The sequence below is a fragment of the Octopus sinensis genome, linkage group LG6, assembly GCF_006345805.1.
Source record: "Octopus sinensis linkage group LG6, ASM634580v1, whole genome shotgun sequence".
In the NCBI taxonomy this organism is placed as follows: domain Eukaryota; kingdom Metazoa; phylum Mollusca; class Cephalopoda; order Octopoda; family Octopodidae; genus Octopus; species Octopus sinensis.
Genome location: NC_043002.1, coordinates 108,940,706 through 108,954,752, shown reverse-complemented (window position 1 = coordinate 108,954,752; position 14,047 = coordinate 108,940,706). Strand labels below are relative to the sequence as shown.

Sequence of the window (14,047 nt, the reverse complement as noted above, 5' to 3'; positions counted from 1 at the left end):
TATATATATATATATATATATATATATATATAGTAATATATATATATATATATATATTATATATATATATGATATATATATTAGTATATATATATATATATGTATTATATATATATAATATATATATATATATCTATTATATATATATATATAATATATATATAATATATAGGTAGTTACTATATATATATATATATATATATATGTTATTATATATAATTATATATAATATATATATATGCTATTATATTACTATAATATATTATAATATATAGATATGTATTTATATATATATAATTATTATATAGATATATATGTATTATATATATTAAAGATATATATATATGTATTATATAATATATATATATATATATATATATCGATATTGTATATATATATATATATATATATATGATATTATACTATATATATATATATATATATATAGTATTATATATATATTATATATATGTATATATATAATATGTATCTATATATATTATATATATGTTATATAATATATATTGTATTATATATATAGATATATATGTATTATAGTATATATACTATATATATATATATAATATGTATTATATATTAGATAGTATATTATATATATATATGTATTAATATATATATTATATATAATATATATATATGTATCATATAATACTATATTATATATATATATCTGTATGATTATATCATTATATATATATATATATGTATGAGTATATATATATATATAGATGTATTATATAGAATATAGATATTATGTGTATTATATATATATATATGTTATATTTATATATATATATATATATATAGATATCTATTATTATATATTTAGATATATATGTGTATTATATAATATATATATATATATGTGTATTATATATATTATATATATATAGTAATTTATATATATACTATATATAGTATATATATGTATTATATATATATATATATGTATTATATATAATATATGTATTATATATATATATATATATGTATTATATATAGTATATATATATTAGGTATATATATATATATATATATGTAATAGATATATATATATATAGGTATGAATATATATATATATATATGTATATATATGATATATATATATTATTATAATATATATATATATGTATTATATATAGATATATATATATGTATTATATATATATATATATATATGTATATCTATATATTATATATATATGTATTATATATATAATATATGTATTATATATATATATATATGTATATATATATATATATATATAATATATATATATATATATATATAGGGTCATAGCCCAACTAATTAGAGAGAGAGTTAGTTTAGATGAGATGCAGTTTGGTTTGTGCCAGGGAAAAGTACTACTGATGCTATATTCCTGGTAAGGCAGCTGCAGGAGAAATACCTAGCCAAAGTAAGCCCCTGTACCTGCTTTTGTTGACATGGAGAAAGCCTTCGACAGGGTCCCCCGATCCCTTATCTGGTGGGCCCAATGAGGAAACTAGGGATAGATGAATGGTTAGTGAGAGCTGTGCGGGCCATGTATAGGGACGCTGCTAGTAGGGTGAGGGTTGGAAATGAGTACAGTGAAGAATTCCGGGTAGAGGTAGGGGTCCACAAGGCTCAGTATCAGCCCCCTCCTATTTATCATAGTCCTCCAGGCAATAACGGAGGAATTCAAGACAGGATGCCCTTGGGAGCTCCTCTATTGCTGATGACCTTGCTCTAATTGCTGAGTCGCTATCAGAACTGGAGGAGAAGTTTCAGGTGTGGAAACAAGGATTAGAATCGAAGGGCCTCAGAGTCAATCTAGCTAAAACCAAAGTCGTAATCAGTAGGAAGGTAGACAAATCACAAACGCCTTCAGGTAGATGGCCCTGCTCGATCTGTAGAAAAGGTGTGTAGGTAGAAACTCTATAAGATGCACCAAGTGTAAGCTATGGACACATAAGAGATGCAGCAATGTCAAAGGAAGGATAACTAGGAAGATGGTTTTTTGTGGCAGATGCTCAGGAACAATAAACACTGAAAATGCTCTGAGACCCAATTGCGTCACTTTCCAGGGAGAAAAACTAGAAATAGTTGATAGTTTCCGTTACCTAGGTGACCAAGTCAGCAGCGGGGGCGGGTGTTGCTGAAAGTGTAACTGCTAGAGTAAGAATAGCTTGGGCAAAGTTCAGAGAGCTCTTACCTCTGCTGGTGACAAAAGGCCTCTCACACAGAGTGAAAAGCAGACTGTATGATGCGTGTGTTACGAACAGCAATGCTACATGGCAGTGAAACATGGCCGTGACTGCTGAGGATATGCGTAAGCTCGCAAGAAATGAAGCCAGTATGCTCCGATGGATGTGTAAGTCGGTACTCACACTCGGCAGAGTGTAAGTACCTTGAGAGAAAAGCTGGACCTAAGAAGCATCAGTTGTGGTGTGCAAGAGAGAGACGTTTGCGCTGGTATGGTCATGTGGCGAGAATGGATGAAGATAGTTGTGTGAAAAAGTGCCACACCCTAGCAGTTGAGGGAACCTGTGGAAGAGGCAGACCAGGAAAACCTGGGACGAGGTGGTGAAGCACGACCTTCGAACTTTAGGTCTCACTGAGGAAATGACTAGAGAACGAGGCCTCTGGAAGTGTGCTGTGCACGAGAAGACCTGGCAGGACAAGTGAGTCCATAACCCGTGGCCTTCTACATGGGATGGAGCCAGCCTACGTATGCATACTTCCTTCTTGGGACACAAAACTCTACTTGTGAAGACGTGTTGAGGCAAGTGAGGATCAGAATCGAAATCGATCAATGGAAATTGCGGGATGTGTACCAGTGCCGGTGGCATGTCGAAACTCTACTTGTGAAGACCCGTTGAGGCAAGTGAGGATCAGAATCGAAATCGATCAATGGAAATCGATCAATGGAAATTGCATGAGATGTGTTACCAGTGCCGGTGGCATGTAAGAGAACCTTCCGTTTCGCGACCATTGCCAGCACCGCCCGTTTCATGTCCGTTGCCAGCCTCGCCTGGCCCTCGTGTTGGTGGCACATAAAAAGCACCATCCGTTCGTGGCCGTTTGCCAGCTCTGTCTGGCACCAGTGCGGGTGGCACGTAAAAAAGCACCCACTACACTCACGGAGTGGTTGGCATTAGGAAGGGCATCCAGCCGTAGATAGAAACACTGCCAGATTTGACTGGGCCTGATGAAGCCTTCTGGCTTCACAGACCCCAGTAGAACCGTCCAACCCATGCTAGCATGGAAAGCGGACGCTAAACGATGATGATGATGATGATGATATATATATATATATATATATATATATATAAATAAATGAAAGAATGGAGTTGAATGATGATTTAACAAAATTCCTTTATTCTCGACATATGTTTCTGACGTGAATTTTGCTACCCAGGTATTGGTTAACCGAATTATCCATACTAGGATAATTCATTCAACTACTTATAATATATATATATATATATATATATTATATATATATATTATATATAATATATATATATATGTGTTCATGTATGTGTGTGTACAGGAATGAGTACTTGTGATTCAATAATACAAGCATTTAAAGTTAATTCTTTTTTGTTCTCTATTTTAAAGGTGGAAATTCAGAAGTTGATATCTTTTACACATTAAATGGGACAAAACCTGAAGCTTTTCCTCTAAAAAGGACACCGGAGTTTTGCACGCTCACCTATAAGGGCCCATTCCCTCTTCCTGCCGGCAAAGTGACCCTTAAAGCCGTGGCTGTGTCAAAGTAAGTCTCAAAGTTTTCTGTAGTTCTTTAAACACCAGAGCAGCCTTGATTTTGCAGATTTAGAATCAAAATGATGAGCTAGTGACACTTAGTCACATGTATATTCTTGTTGTATTTCTAGAGATGGAGTTAAAGAAAGTAATATTGTCACCAAAACATTTGATGTGGAATATGTCCCTGCAACTGAATCGCTTCCTGCCAACAACGATGGCCTCGACTTTCAGGAAGAAGTGGCTGAAGAGAAAGCAAAAGTGAGGCGGGGGTTTTTTTTTTTTTTTGTTTTTTTGTTTTTTTTATTTTTGTGATCAGTCGTCAATAAATGAAGGAATTAAGTGTGAGATTTGCAGAATTGGTAGAGCATCAAAACAAAATGTTTTGATTCCTCTCACTCTCCCTCTTTTTCTTTTTCTCTTTTTCATTCTTCCGTTCTTTCTTTCTCTTTCCTTTTCCTTCCTGCTTCCTTCCTTCCTTCCTTCCTTCCTTCCTTCTTTCCTCCCTTCCCACCTCCATTCCTTCCTTCCTTTGTCCGTCTGGCCGGCTGTCCCTTCTTTCCTTCCTTCCTCCCCCCTCTCTTCCTCCCTCCCTATCCTCCCTCCCTTCCTTCCTTTCTTTGTCCGGCCATCCCTCCTTTCCTTCTTTCCTCCTCCCTCTCTTCCTCCCTGCCTATCTTCCTCCCTCCCTATCCTCCCTTCCTTCCTTTCTTTGTCCATCCGTCTGTCCGTCCCTCCTTTCCTTCCTTCCTTCCTCCCTGCCTCTCTTCCTCCCTCCCTATCCTCCCTTCCTTCCTTTCTTCGTCCGTCCGTCCGTCTGTCCGTCCCTCCTTTCCTTCCTTCCTCCCTGCCTCTCTTCCTCCCTCCCTATCCTTTCTTCGTCCGTCCGTCCGTCTGTCCGTCCCTCCTTTCCTTCTTTCCTTCCTTCCTCTCTTCCTCTGTACGAATCATGAACAACAAAAGTCTGAATTTGCCAAACTTATTCTTATATTTCCTACAAAGCAACAAACATTACAGAATGAGCGAAAATAATAAATTACTTGATAGTATTGAATAATCAATTAGTTCAGTAATTAACTCAACTCTTAATTTTACTTACAATTATTTTTTTCCCACAAATCTCATTAAATTGGTGTTTATGTTTCTGTAGTTAGAGAAGAAGCGGTCCATGAAAAATTTCCAAATGGTACTAAAACCTGCTTGGGCCACAAGTCCATCACCAAATGATGCCACGTTTTTAATGTCCAGTAAGTTTATCTTCGTTCATTCTCTTTTGCTCTTTTACTTGTTTCAGTCATTTGACTGCGGCCATGCTGGAGCACTGCCCTTTTTAGTCGAGCATATCGACCCCCAGGACTTATTCTTTGTAAGCCCAGTACTTATTCTATCGGTCTCTTTTGCTGAACTGCTAAGTTACGGGGGACGTAAACACACCAGCATTGGTTGTCAAGCGATGTTGGAGGGACAAACACAGACACACAAACATATACACATACATATATACATACATATATATATATATATATATATATATACATACAGATATATATACATATATTTTGGCGTTAGGAAGGGCATCCAGCTGTAGAAACTCTGCCAGATCAGATTGGAGTCTGGTTCGCCAGACCTCAGTCAAATCGTCCAACCCATGCTAGCATGGAAAGCGGGCGTTAAATAATGATGATGATGATGATATACAACGGGCTTCTTTCAGTTTCCGCCTACCAAATCCACTCACAAGGCTTTGGTCGGGCCAAGGCTAGAGTAGAAGACACTTGCCCAAGGTGCTATGCAGTGGGACTGAACCTGGGACCATGTGGTTTGTGAGCAAGCTACTTACCACACAGCCACTCCTACGCCTGGATAGAAAGACGTTTACAGCCCTTGGGTTTTCCAAGCGGTCACCCATCTAAGTACCAACTAGGCTCGATGTTGCTTAACTTCGGTGATTGGACGAGAACCGGTGCTTTCAACGTGATATGGCCATAAGTCATATCATTGACTGCAACCAACTATGTTTGTTTTCTTATTTTATACCACTGGTTTTAATATTCTGTTTTCCCCGGCAACAGCAGCAGTAATACTGAGTGACAGATGCAGTAAGGACAGTCAATGAAAGAACTTGAGTTTGCCACTTCATGGTCGTTCAGTCTGCTAGAAATAGCAGACAAATCACATTTAAATGGAACCCCACATTCTTAAACAATGAAGAACACAATGAATAATGTAGTCCTTGATACCACTAGAAAGACCGGATGGTCATGGTTGGAGTCATTGGGATCATCATCATTTTATATTCATTTGTTTCTCTGCTGGCATGAGTTGGACAAGTCACATCATCTTGCCATTCTGTCCCCCAAATTTTCTAACACAAAAAAATGTTGAGTTAATCAATAGGTTAATCAATATTTTACAACTGGGGGGGGGGAGATAAAAAACTTTTAATGATTCTTGTTCCATTGTGATATTAACTTTGACTTAGGCTTGTTGTGACTCCTGGGACCGATAAAGCGACTTAGGTTTGTTATGACCCCTGGGTCTCATAAGGTCAGAGTTTATCCCAGTTTTCATGTTGTATAAGTAACTGAGATTACAATACTTCCCACTGGACAGGATGCCAGTCCATCACAGAGTTAACTTCCCAGGTATTGCTGGAACTCAGCTGAGAGGCCTGAAGAAACATAAAATGAAGGGTTTTGCTCAAAAACGCAATGCGCCACCAGGTCTGGGATTTGAAACTGAAATTTTATGATCATGAGTGCAACACTAACCTCTATAGGGCCATGCACTATAGTGCTAACACACAGAGGAGTTAAGTACTTCTGCTTTTAGTAATTTGTCAGAATGTTCTAAAATCCAAATATTGTGTTTCTGTATTCTCAGAGCTCCATATTCCTGATGAAAAAAGACCATCTAGTGCCAGATTTTTGGATGAACGATTCAAGAACAAAAATGAGAATCGGAAAGATACACCAACAAGTCTCATTGTAAGTATTTTAATGCAGCCATCTGTTAACTTTAGCATTCAAACCGGCTGTATCTGGCTGAAATGGTTAGCCTGTTCTATGTTGAAACTGGCCAGGTATGGCCTCTCATCCCTACAATGTCATTCTAAAGCTAAACAATCACTTTGTTGAAATCTCTAAAAACAGTATAAATAAACATTTTTATATGTGTGTATATATATATATATATATATATATATATGTGTGTGTGTGTGTTTATATATATTTATATAAGAGACCAAAGTGTATGTATGCTGCTATATGTTTTATATATAAAAAATACAAAATGAGACAAGAACGCAAAACATCCAAGTAGACAGTACAAAGAAAACAAGGACGGGTCATTCAAAGTTTTCTTTCCTCAGTCAAGTTCCAGATTATCTTGGCAATTTCAGCTGGTCATACTCCAGATTGCTCCAATCTAGCCAGCCCCAAGGAAAAACTAAGCTAAGAGCTTTAGATTCCTTGGAAGAAAGCAGCGAATGTATACGAAAACAAGGACAGAAAAAAAACTGAGAATGTTACACAAATACAAATAACAGGACATAATAACAGGTGTTTTTCGACTAAGGACGAATTAAATTAAGCTGGCATGTGTGGAAGTAAAGCCTTACAGCAGGGATACAAGATTTCAAAGGCACAGGGAGGAATATAGATGTTGTATAGACAGTGGCTGAACCAAGAAAAAAAGGTCAGGCTTGGCCGTGGGGAAAGAAGAGAGAGAGGTAGAAGCAGAGGGACAGAAGAAATAAGGAGGGGCAAGAAAAAATGACAGGGACACAGTGAAGTGAAAAGTGGAGGGAAAGTGAGCATGAAGAGAAGGTAAGGAAATGTGAGAGAGGGGAAACGAAAGACCGAAGAGTGGAATGAACAAAGTAAGCATGAAAGGGCTCATAGAAAGAAGGAAAGAATTATATACATACATATATATATATATATATATATATACATGCATATATATATGTGTGTATGTATGTATAGGTAGATATTTGTATGTTTGTATAAATAAATATATAATAGGTGCCGGAGTGGCTCTGTGGTAAGAAGCTTACTTCCTAACCACGTGGTTCCAGGTTCAATCCCACTGTGTGGCACCTTTACCAAGTGTCTTCCACTACATTCTCGGGCCGACCAAACCCTTAGGAGTGAATTTGGAAGATGGAAACTGAAAGAAACCCATCGTATGTGTATATATATGTGTGTGTGTGTGTATGTGTTTGTACCCCCTACCATCACTTGACAACCGATGTTAGTGTGTTCACGTCCACATTGCTTAGCAGTCCAGCAAAAAGGGTCCGATAGAATAAATTACTATGCTTACAAAGAATAAGTCCTGGGGTCGATTTGTCCGACTAAAGGCAGTGCTCCAGCATGGCCGCAGTGAAATGACTGAAACAAGTAAAAGAATAAAAGAAATTGCATTTACCAGAGTTCTCTGAATACCAAAGGGTTAATTATTTTCTTGCAATTATCCCGAAACATTTCTGATAACGACACATCTATTCATTCTTAATACGTTCTTGCAGATCTGAACATGAATATACTAATTGCATGTTGTTGGATTTTGTGTTTGGAGAACGTCTCCTGTCTTTAGATGACATCACTTCTTAACACATGTGATTCATTAACACAAGAAGACTTTGAGACTCTGTTGAATGTTGACCCGGTTGTATGTGTCTTCAGTTCAAGCTGTTTCCAGGTCAGTGATACTAAATGAGGGTAGTGGCTCTTGTTTATAGACAACAGCAAACAAATTATTTGATGACATATGCAGATGTCTGCCAAACTGATGATAATTGTCACATGCTTGCAGAAATGTGAAAATCAGAACACTGTCATATCTATTTCATTCTTAATATGTTCCAGCAAATTTGAATATAAATATATGAATCACTGTTGTATTTTGTCTTTGTAGAATAGAGATGATGTGAGTTCACAATGTACCAGATTCATTGATGTAAGGGGCCTTTGAGACACTGCAATGTTTCAACTTCATTGTATGTCTCTTCAATAAATTCTACCCGCAGATCAATGAATCTAACAAGGGGACAGGCTCTTGTTTAACCCTTTAGTGTTCAGATTATTCTATCGAACATAATGCTTATTGATTCACATTGATTTGAATTAATTATGCATTATCTCATATCTTCAAGATCTTGATGGTGTAATTACTTAATGTAGAATAACATTGTAGGGTAGGTGTGAGAGCCTGGATCTGGTCAGTTTGAACATAAAACAGATTAAATATTTTGGCCGGATATGGCCGGTTTAAATACTAAAGGGATATGGAGATCGGCAAACAAATTATTTGCTGATGCATGCAGATGTCTGCCAGATTGCAAATAATCATGAGGTGTAAGCAGAACAGTGAGAATCCAAAGAATAAAATATTAAGACTGAACAGATACATTATTGCTTAGATTCTTGCAGTTATGAATGGACCTGATGAGTTATTTATTTAAAACTAGTTAAGTACCCCGTCATTGCTGGGCAATCGTTACAATAGAAGACCTTTATTTCAATTTTGCTTTATTCCATATCAGGCCATATCTTCCCCAGTGGATAAGCATCTTGATCAGGATGGTATAGCCTATGGTTTTTATCTGGGTCTTAGTAAAACTGACTTGATCATTTAATAATTGTCTCATCTTGTTCTAGCGTACCTACCAGATTCAGACCATAGCTGACCAATTATCAGCATCAGAATGGAAAGGAATCCCAGAACCACACAAAGCACCAAACAACCCAAAAGAAATTTATCGACTTCAAAGACAAACAGATTTCCTTAAGTAAGATTTTGGTTATTTTTACAAGACATTTCTTTACTTTATATCATGTTTTCTGTTTTTATTTTACATGACTGTGTAGGGAACACGACCGTATGTAAGGAATTGGTGACAAATGTCTCCTTTTTAACGCCGTACAGTCGCCCCTAACAGAATAAGAAGCCAAATACATGATATAAAATATCATGGCTGGCTGGTCGTCTGTCGCTGAAACTGGAACACGGCTGAGTAGCTTGGTGGTCAGTGACTAGACCTTAGAAGGTCTAGAGCCAAAGACCCGGAAGACTGTTGATCTTGCCCTTTTAAAGCCTGGGGTAGGCTCAAATGAAGCAGACCTTATCCGAAGGCCGTGATTGGTTGGCTTACACACTGGCACGAAATAAGTCGAAAGACAAACTGTGCCAAATGCCAACCAATCAGTGCAGTGGACACAACAGGGTCAAACTAGCCAAAGATGGTTGTAATCTCACACGAGATCATTCTTAATATGTCTCTCAAACAGTGAGGATATCAGTTACGCTACAACTGTGTGGCCAAGTGGTTAGGGTATTGCACTCACAATTGCAAGATCATGGTTTCGATTCCCAGACTGGGTAGTATGTTGTGTTCTTTAGCAAACTACTTCATTTCTTGTTATTCCATTCTGCTCAGCTGTAAATAAGTAATTCTGCAATGGACTGGCATTCTGTTCAAAGGGAATGTTGTCTCAGCTACTTACATACCATGGAAATGGGGTAATTGGCCCTATGTGTCCCAGGGCTCAAAACAGTAAGGTCCTCTTTTGATCTCTTATTCCTCAATTCTCTCTTTCTTCGTATATATAAATCATTGGTTTGCTTTCCTTCTAAATCTGTTTTTCCATGCTGGCATGTGTTAGCCAAAGACTTACTGAGGCTATATTTTCTGGTGGAATGCTGTTCCTGTCACCAACCCTTACCTGTTTTCTCAAGTTAGAGGTAATTTTTTTTATTCTTCAGGACTTTGAAAGTGCAGAGCTTACAGACAGTGTAACCATGACATCATAGTTTTGTTCAGATGAGTTGCAATCCAAACATGTGTTCACAGATGTCTCGTCTTGAATGAATAAAGGAAAATCTTCTCTCTTCCAGGTGTGTCTACTGCTTTGCTGACCGACCAGCTGATCCATGTGCGAAGTTCTGTAACGTTTGTGGCAGAGAAGTTCCACCACTTCCTCAGAATCGATTACTACCGCCAGAACCAGGACAGGTGATATTTTAGGTGTTGCTGTTGTTATTGTTGTTGTCGTTCAGCCCTTGGTCAGTTGTGACTGGGCAAAACTGATCAATGGGGTTCTAGCCATGACCATCTTGTCTTTTCTCTTCAGGTATAGTGCATCTAGTGCTACATTATGCAGTGTGTCCTACTTTTTAAGATTGCGAGGTATTGTGCCTTGCTACAGCTACTATTTCTAACAAACAAATGTGACTAATGATTGACTGAGAAGAGTAAATCGATTTTTTTTTATACCAACCCACCTTATCTATCAACTGTTATTGATGTCATTAATCACAGGCAGCGCAAACAGAGTAATAGCTTAGCAGAGGTAAAAGTATAAGGGAAGCAGATATGGTTGGAGGAGAAAACTGTTTGAAGATAGCAGCAATAGGAAAAAATTGTTTTAACCTGGCTGAGATTACACCCTGGTTCTAGGATGTGACCTGGATTAAAACCACCCATCAAAATTTCATGTATATTTATGTTCCAAACACTAGCTTAATAACGACGAAGGATTTTTAAAAACTAAATTCTTCAAAATTAAGTGAAACAAAGACAATGTATTTCAGCAGAAATATGGTAACAAAAGGTTTAAATTGTGAATCAAATTTGTGGATGTGAGTTCACTTTGCTGGTGCATCTTGGATATCGTCTTCCCCTTCTTGTTTCATTCAGATCAATTTTAATTTTCCTCCTGACTCAATTGATAAAATCAATATCAATGTAGTGAGGTTCAATACAAACAGTGATTAATATATATTTATAGGCGCAGGAGTAGCTGTGTGGTAAGTAGCTTGCTAACCAACCACATGGTTCCGGGTTCAGTCCCACTGTGTGGCATCTTAGGCAAGTGTCTTCTGCTATAGCCCCGGGCTGACCAATGCCTTGTGAGTGGATTTGGTAGACGGAAATTGAAAGAAGCCTGTCATATATATGTATATATATATAAGTGTGTGTGTATATGTTTGTGTGTCTGTGTTTGTCCCCCTAGCATTGCTTGACAACCGATGCTGGTGTGTTTACGTCCCCGTCACTTAGTGGTTCGGCAAAAGAGACCGATAGAATAAGTACTGGGCTTACAAAGAATAAGTCCTGGGGTCGATTTGCTCGACTAAAGGTGGTGCTCCAGCATGGCCGCAGTCAAATGACTGAAACAAGTAAAAGAGTAAAAGAGTCAAATCAAATCAAAATCACTGACATGGCCGATGAAAGTACCGCCTGATTGGCACTCATGCCAGTGAAATGTTAAAAGCACATCTGAGCATGATCGTTGCCAGGGTCACAGATTGGCTCCCATGCTGGTGGCACGTAAAAAGCACCATTCGAGCGCAGTCGTTGCCCTACTGGCACATGTGCCGGTGGCACGTAAAAAACAAGATTTGAGCATGGTTGTTGCCAGTGCCGCCAGACTGGCTACCGTGCAGGTAGCATGTAAAACACCTTTTGAGTGTGGTTGTAACCAGAACTGCCTGATTGGCCCTCATGACCGTGGCATGTAAAAGCACCCACTACAGTCTTGGAGTGGTTGGCGTTAGGAAGGGCATCCAGCTGTAGAAACTTTGCCAGATCAGATTGGAGCCTGGTGCAGCCTTCTGGCTCACCAGTCCTCAGTCAAACTGTCCAACCCATGCCAGCATGGAAAGCCGACGTTAAACGATGATGATGATGATTCAAATCTGCTGGAACACATTAAGAATGAAATAGGTATTTTATTTATCAATTTGCATTGCAAGCTGCTTTTAATAACAATGACACACACACAAGCATACACACACACACAAACTTGGATGCAAATGCATGTGCACATAAGGATACACATCACAGAAGAACAGACTGGAGTAAGTGGAGCAAGAGCACACACGAAAACAAAATGTGTTGCTGAATATATATGAGTATGTGTGTGTATATGTTAGTATGTCTGTGTTTGTCCACCCAACATTGCTTGACAACCGATGCTGGTGTGTTTACGTCCCCGTAACTTAACGGTTCGGCAAAAAGAGACCGATATAATAAGTACTAGGCTTATAGAGAATAAGTCCCGGGGTCGAATTGCTCAATAAAGGTGGTGCTCCAGCATGGCCACAGTCAAATGACTGAAACAAGTAAAAGAGTATCCAATGTCTGTTGAAGATCTTTTTACTCACTCGTTTAAAAAAAGAATTCTACCCATGCAAATCTAACGGCACCAGCAGCATTGAATCCACCCTAAGGCATCTTCTATAACCAACCGTCTCTTCTATTTATTCAACCGAATTGTGCAATTTGTTTCTCTAATTTACTCTTTCAGTCCTTTTCTTTCCTTTGGAAGTTTTCTTACATCTTTCTCCCTCACGCTTTTTTTTGTTTCTGACATTCTTGCCTTCAGTAAAATAAACAATATATTATTTGAACATCAACTAACGGTATTTTCTCTGTTTCTTTGTTTCAGATGGGTAATTGCATCTATTGTAATTCTTTGGTTCCTTTTAACACAGAAACATGTGTTGTATGCGAAGGTCCAATTCCAGTTCAGAATCAGCCCAAAGCCAGCATTAAGTTGACCGACCGACTTGTTTGCAAACTCTGTGGCACTGCGAATCCTTGCAATCTCTCTGCTTGCGTCATTTGTGACTCGAAACTTTCTCCAGCCACAGACCTTAAGGTAAAATATTGTTCATTGACAGGATTTAAAAAAAAACAAAACAAACAAATAGGTGCAGGAGTGGCTGTGTGGTAAGTAGCTTGCTTCCCAACCACATGGTTCTGGGTTCAGTCCCACTACGTGGAACCTTGGGCAAGTGTCTTCTACAATAGCCTCGGGCCAACCAAAGCCTTGTGAGTGGATTTGGTGGACGGAAACTGAAAGAAGCCCATCATATATATATATATATGTGTGTGTGTGTGTGTGTGTTTGTGTTTGTTTCTCAACATTGCTTGACAACCGATGCTGGTGTGTTTACGTCCCTGTAACTTAACGGTTTGGCAAAAGAGACCCAGAGAATAAGTCCTGGGGTCGATTTGCTTGACTAAAGGCAGTGCTCCAGCATGGCCACAATCAAATGACTGAAACAAGTAAAAGAGTAAATAAACCATTCCTCTACTTTTTCCCTTTTTTTTTCTCTCTCTCGGCCATATTCATATGCACACACATGCATACACACACATGCATGCACACACATGCATGCACCACAAACATCTAAAAGGACACTACAATTAGGCAAATGAGGCAGCTTATATGTGGTTGCACAATATGCTAGAAATAGTAGCCA

The 14,047-nt window shown here is 37.9% G+C and overlaps 1 protein-coding gene and 1 pseudogene across 1 annotated transcript in view; one reads left to right on the top strand and one right to left on the bottom strand.

Moving 5' to 3' along the window:
- Positions 1 to 14,047, top strand: part of LOC115213361 (double zinc ribbon and ankyrin repeat-containing protein 1) — a 74,162-nt gene that overhangs the window by 16,035 nt on the left and 44,080 nt on the right. The window contains exons 3-9 of the mRNA XM_029782302.2: positions 3,626 to 3,782; positions 3,904 to 4,033; positions 4,923 to 5,019; positions 6,656 to 6,759; positions 9,436 to 9,566; positions 10,673 to 10,790; positions 13,228 to 13,440. Of these exons, the coding sequence (XP_029638162.1) occupies positions 3,626 to 3,782; positions 3,904 to 4,033; positions 4,923 to 5,019; positions 6,656 to 6,759; positions 9,436 to 9,566; positions 10,673 to 10,790; positions 13,228 to 13,440 (950 nt within the window). The remainder of the gene's footprint in view (positions 1 to 3,625; positions 3,783 to 3,903; positions 4,034 to 4,922; positions 5,020 to 6,655; positions 6,760 to 9,435; positions 9,567 to 10,672; positions 10,791 to 13,227; positions 13,441 to 14,047) is intronic.
- On the bottom strand, positions 5,645 to 5,763 carry LOC115213629 (annotated as a pseudogene).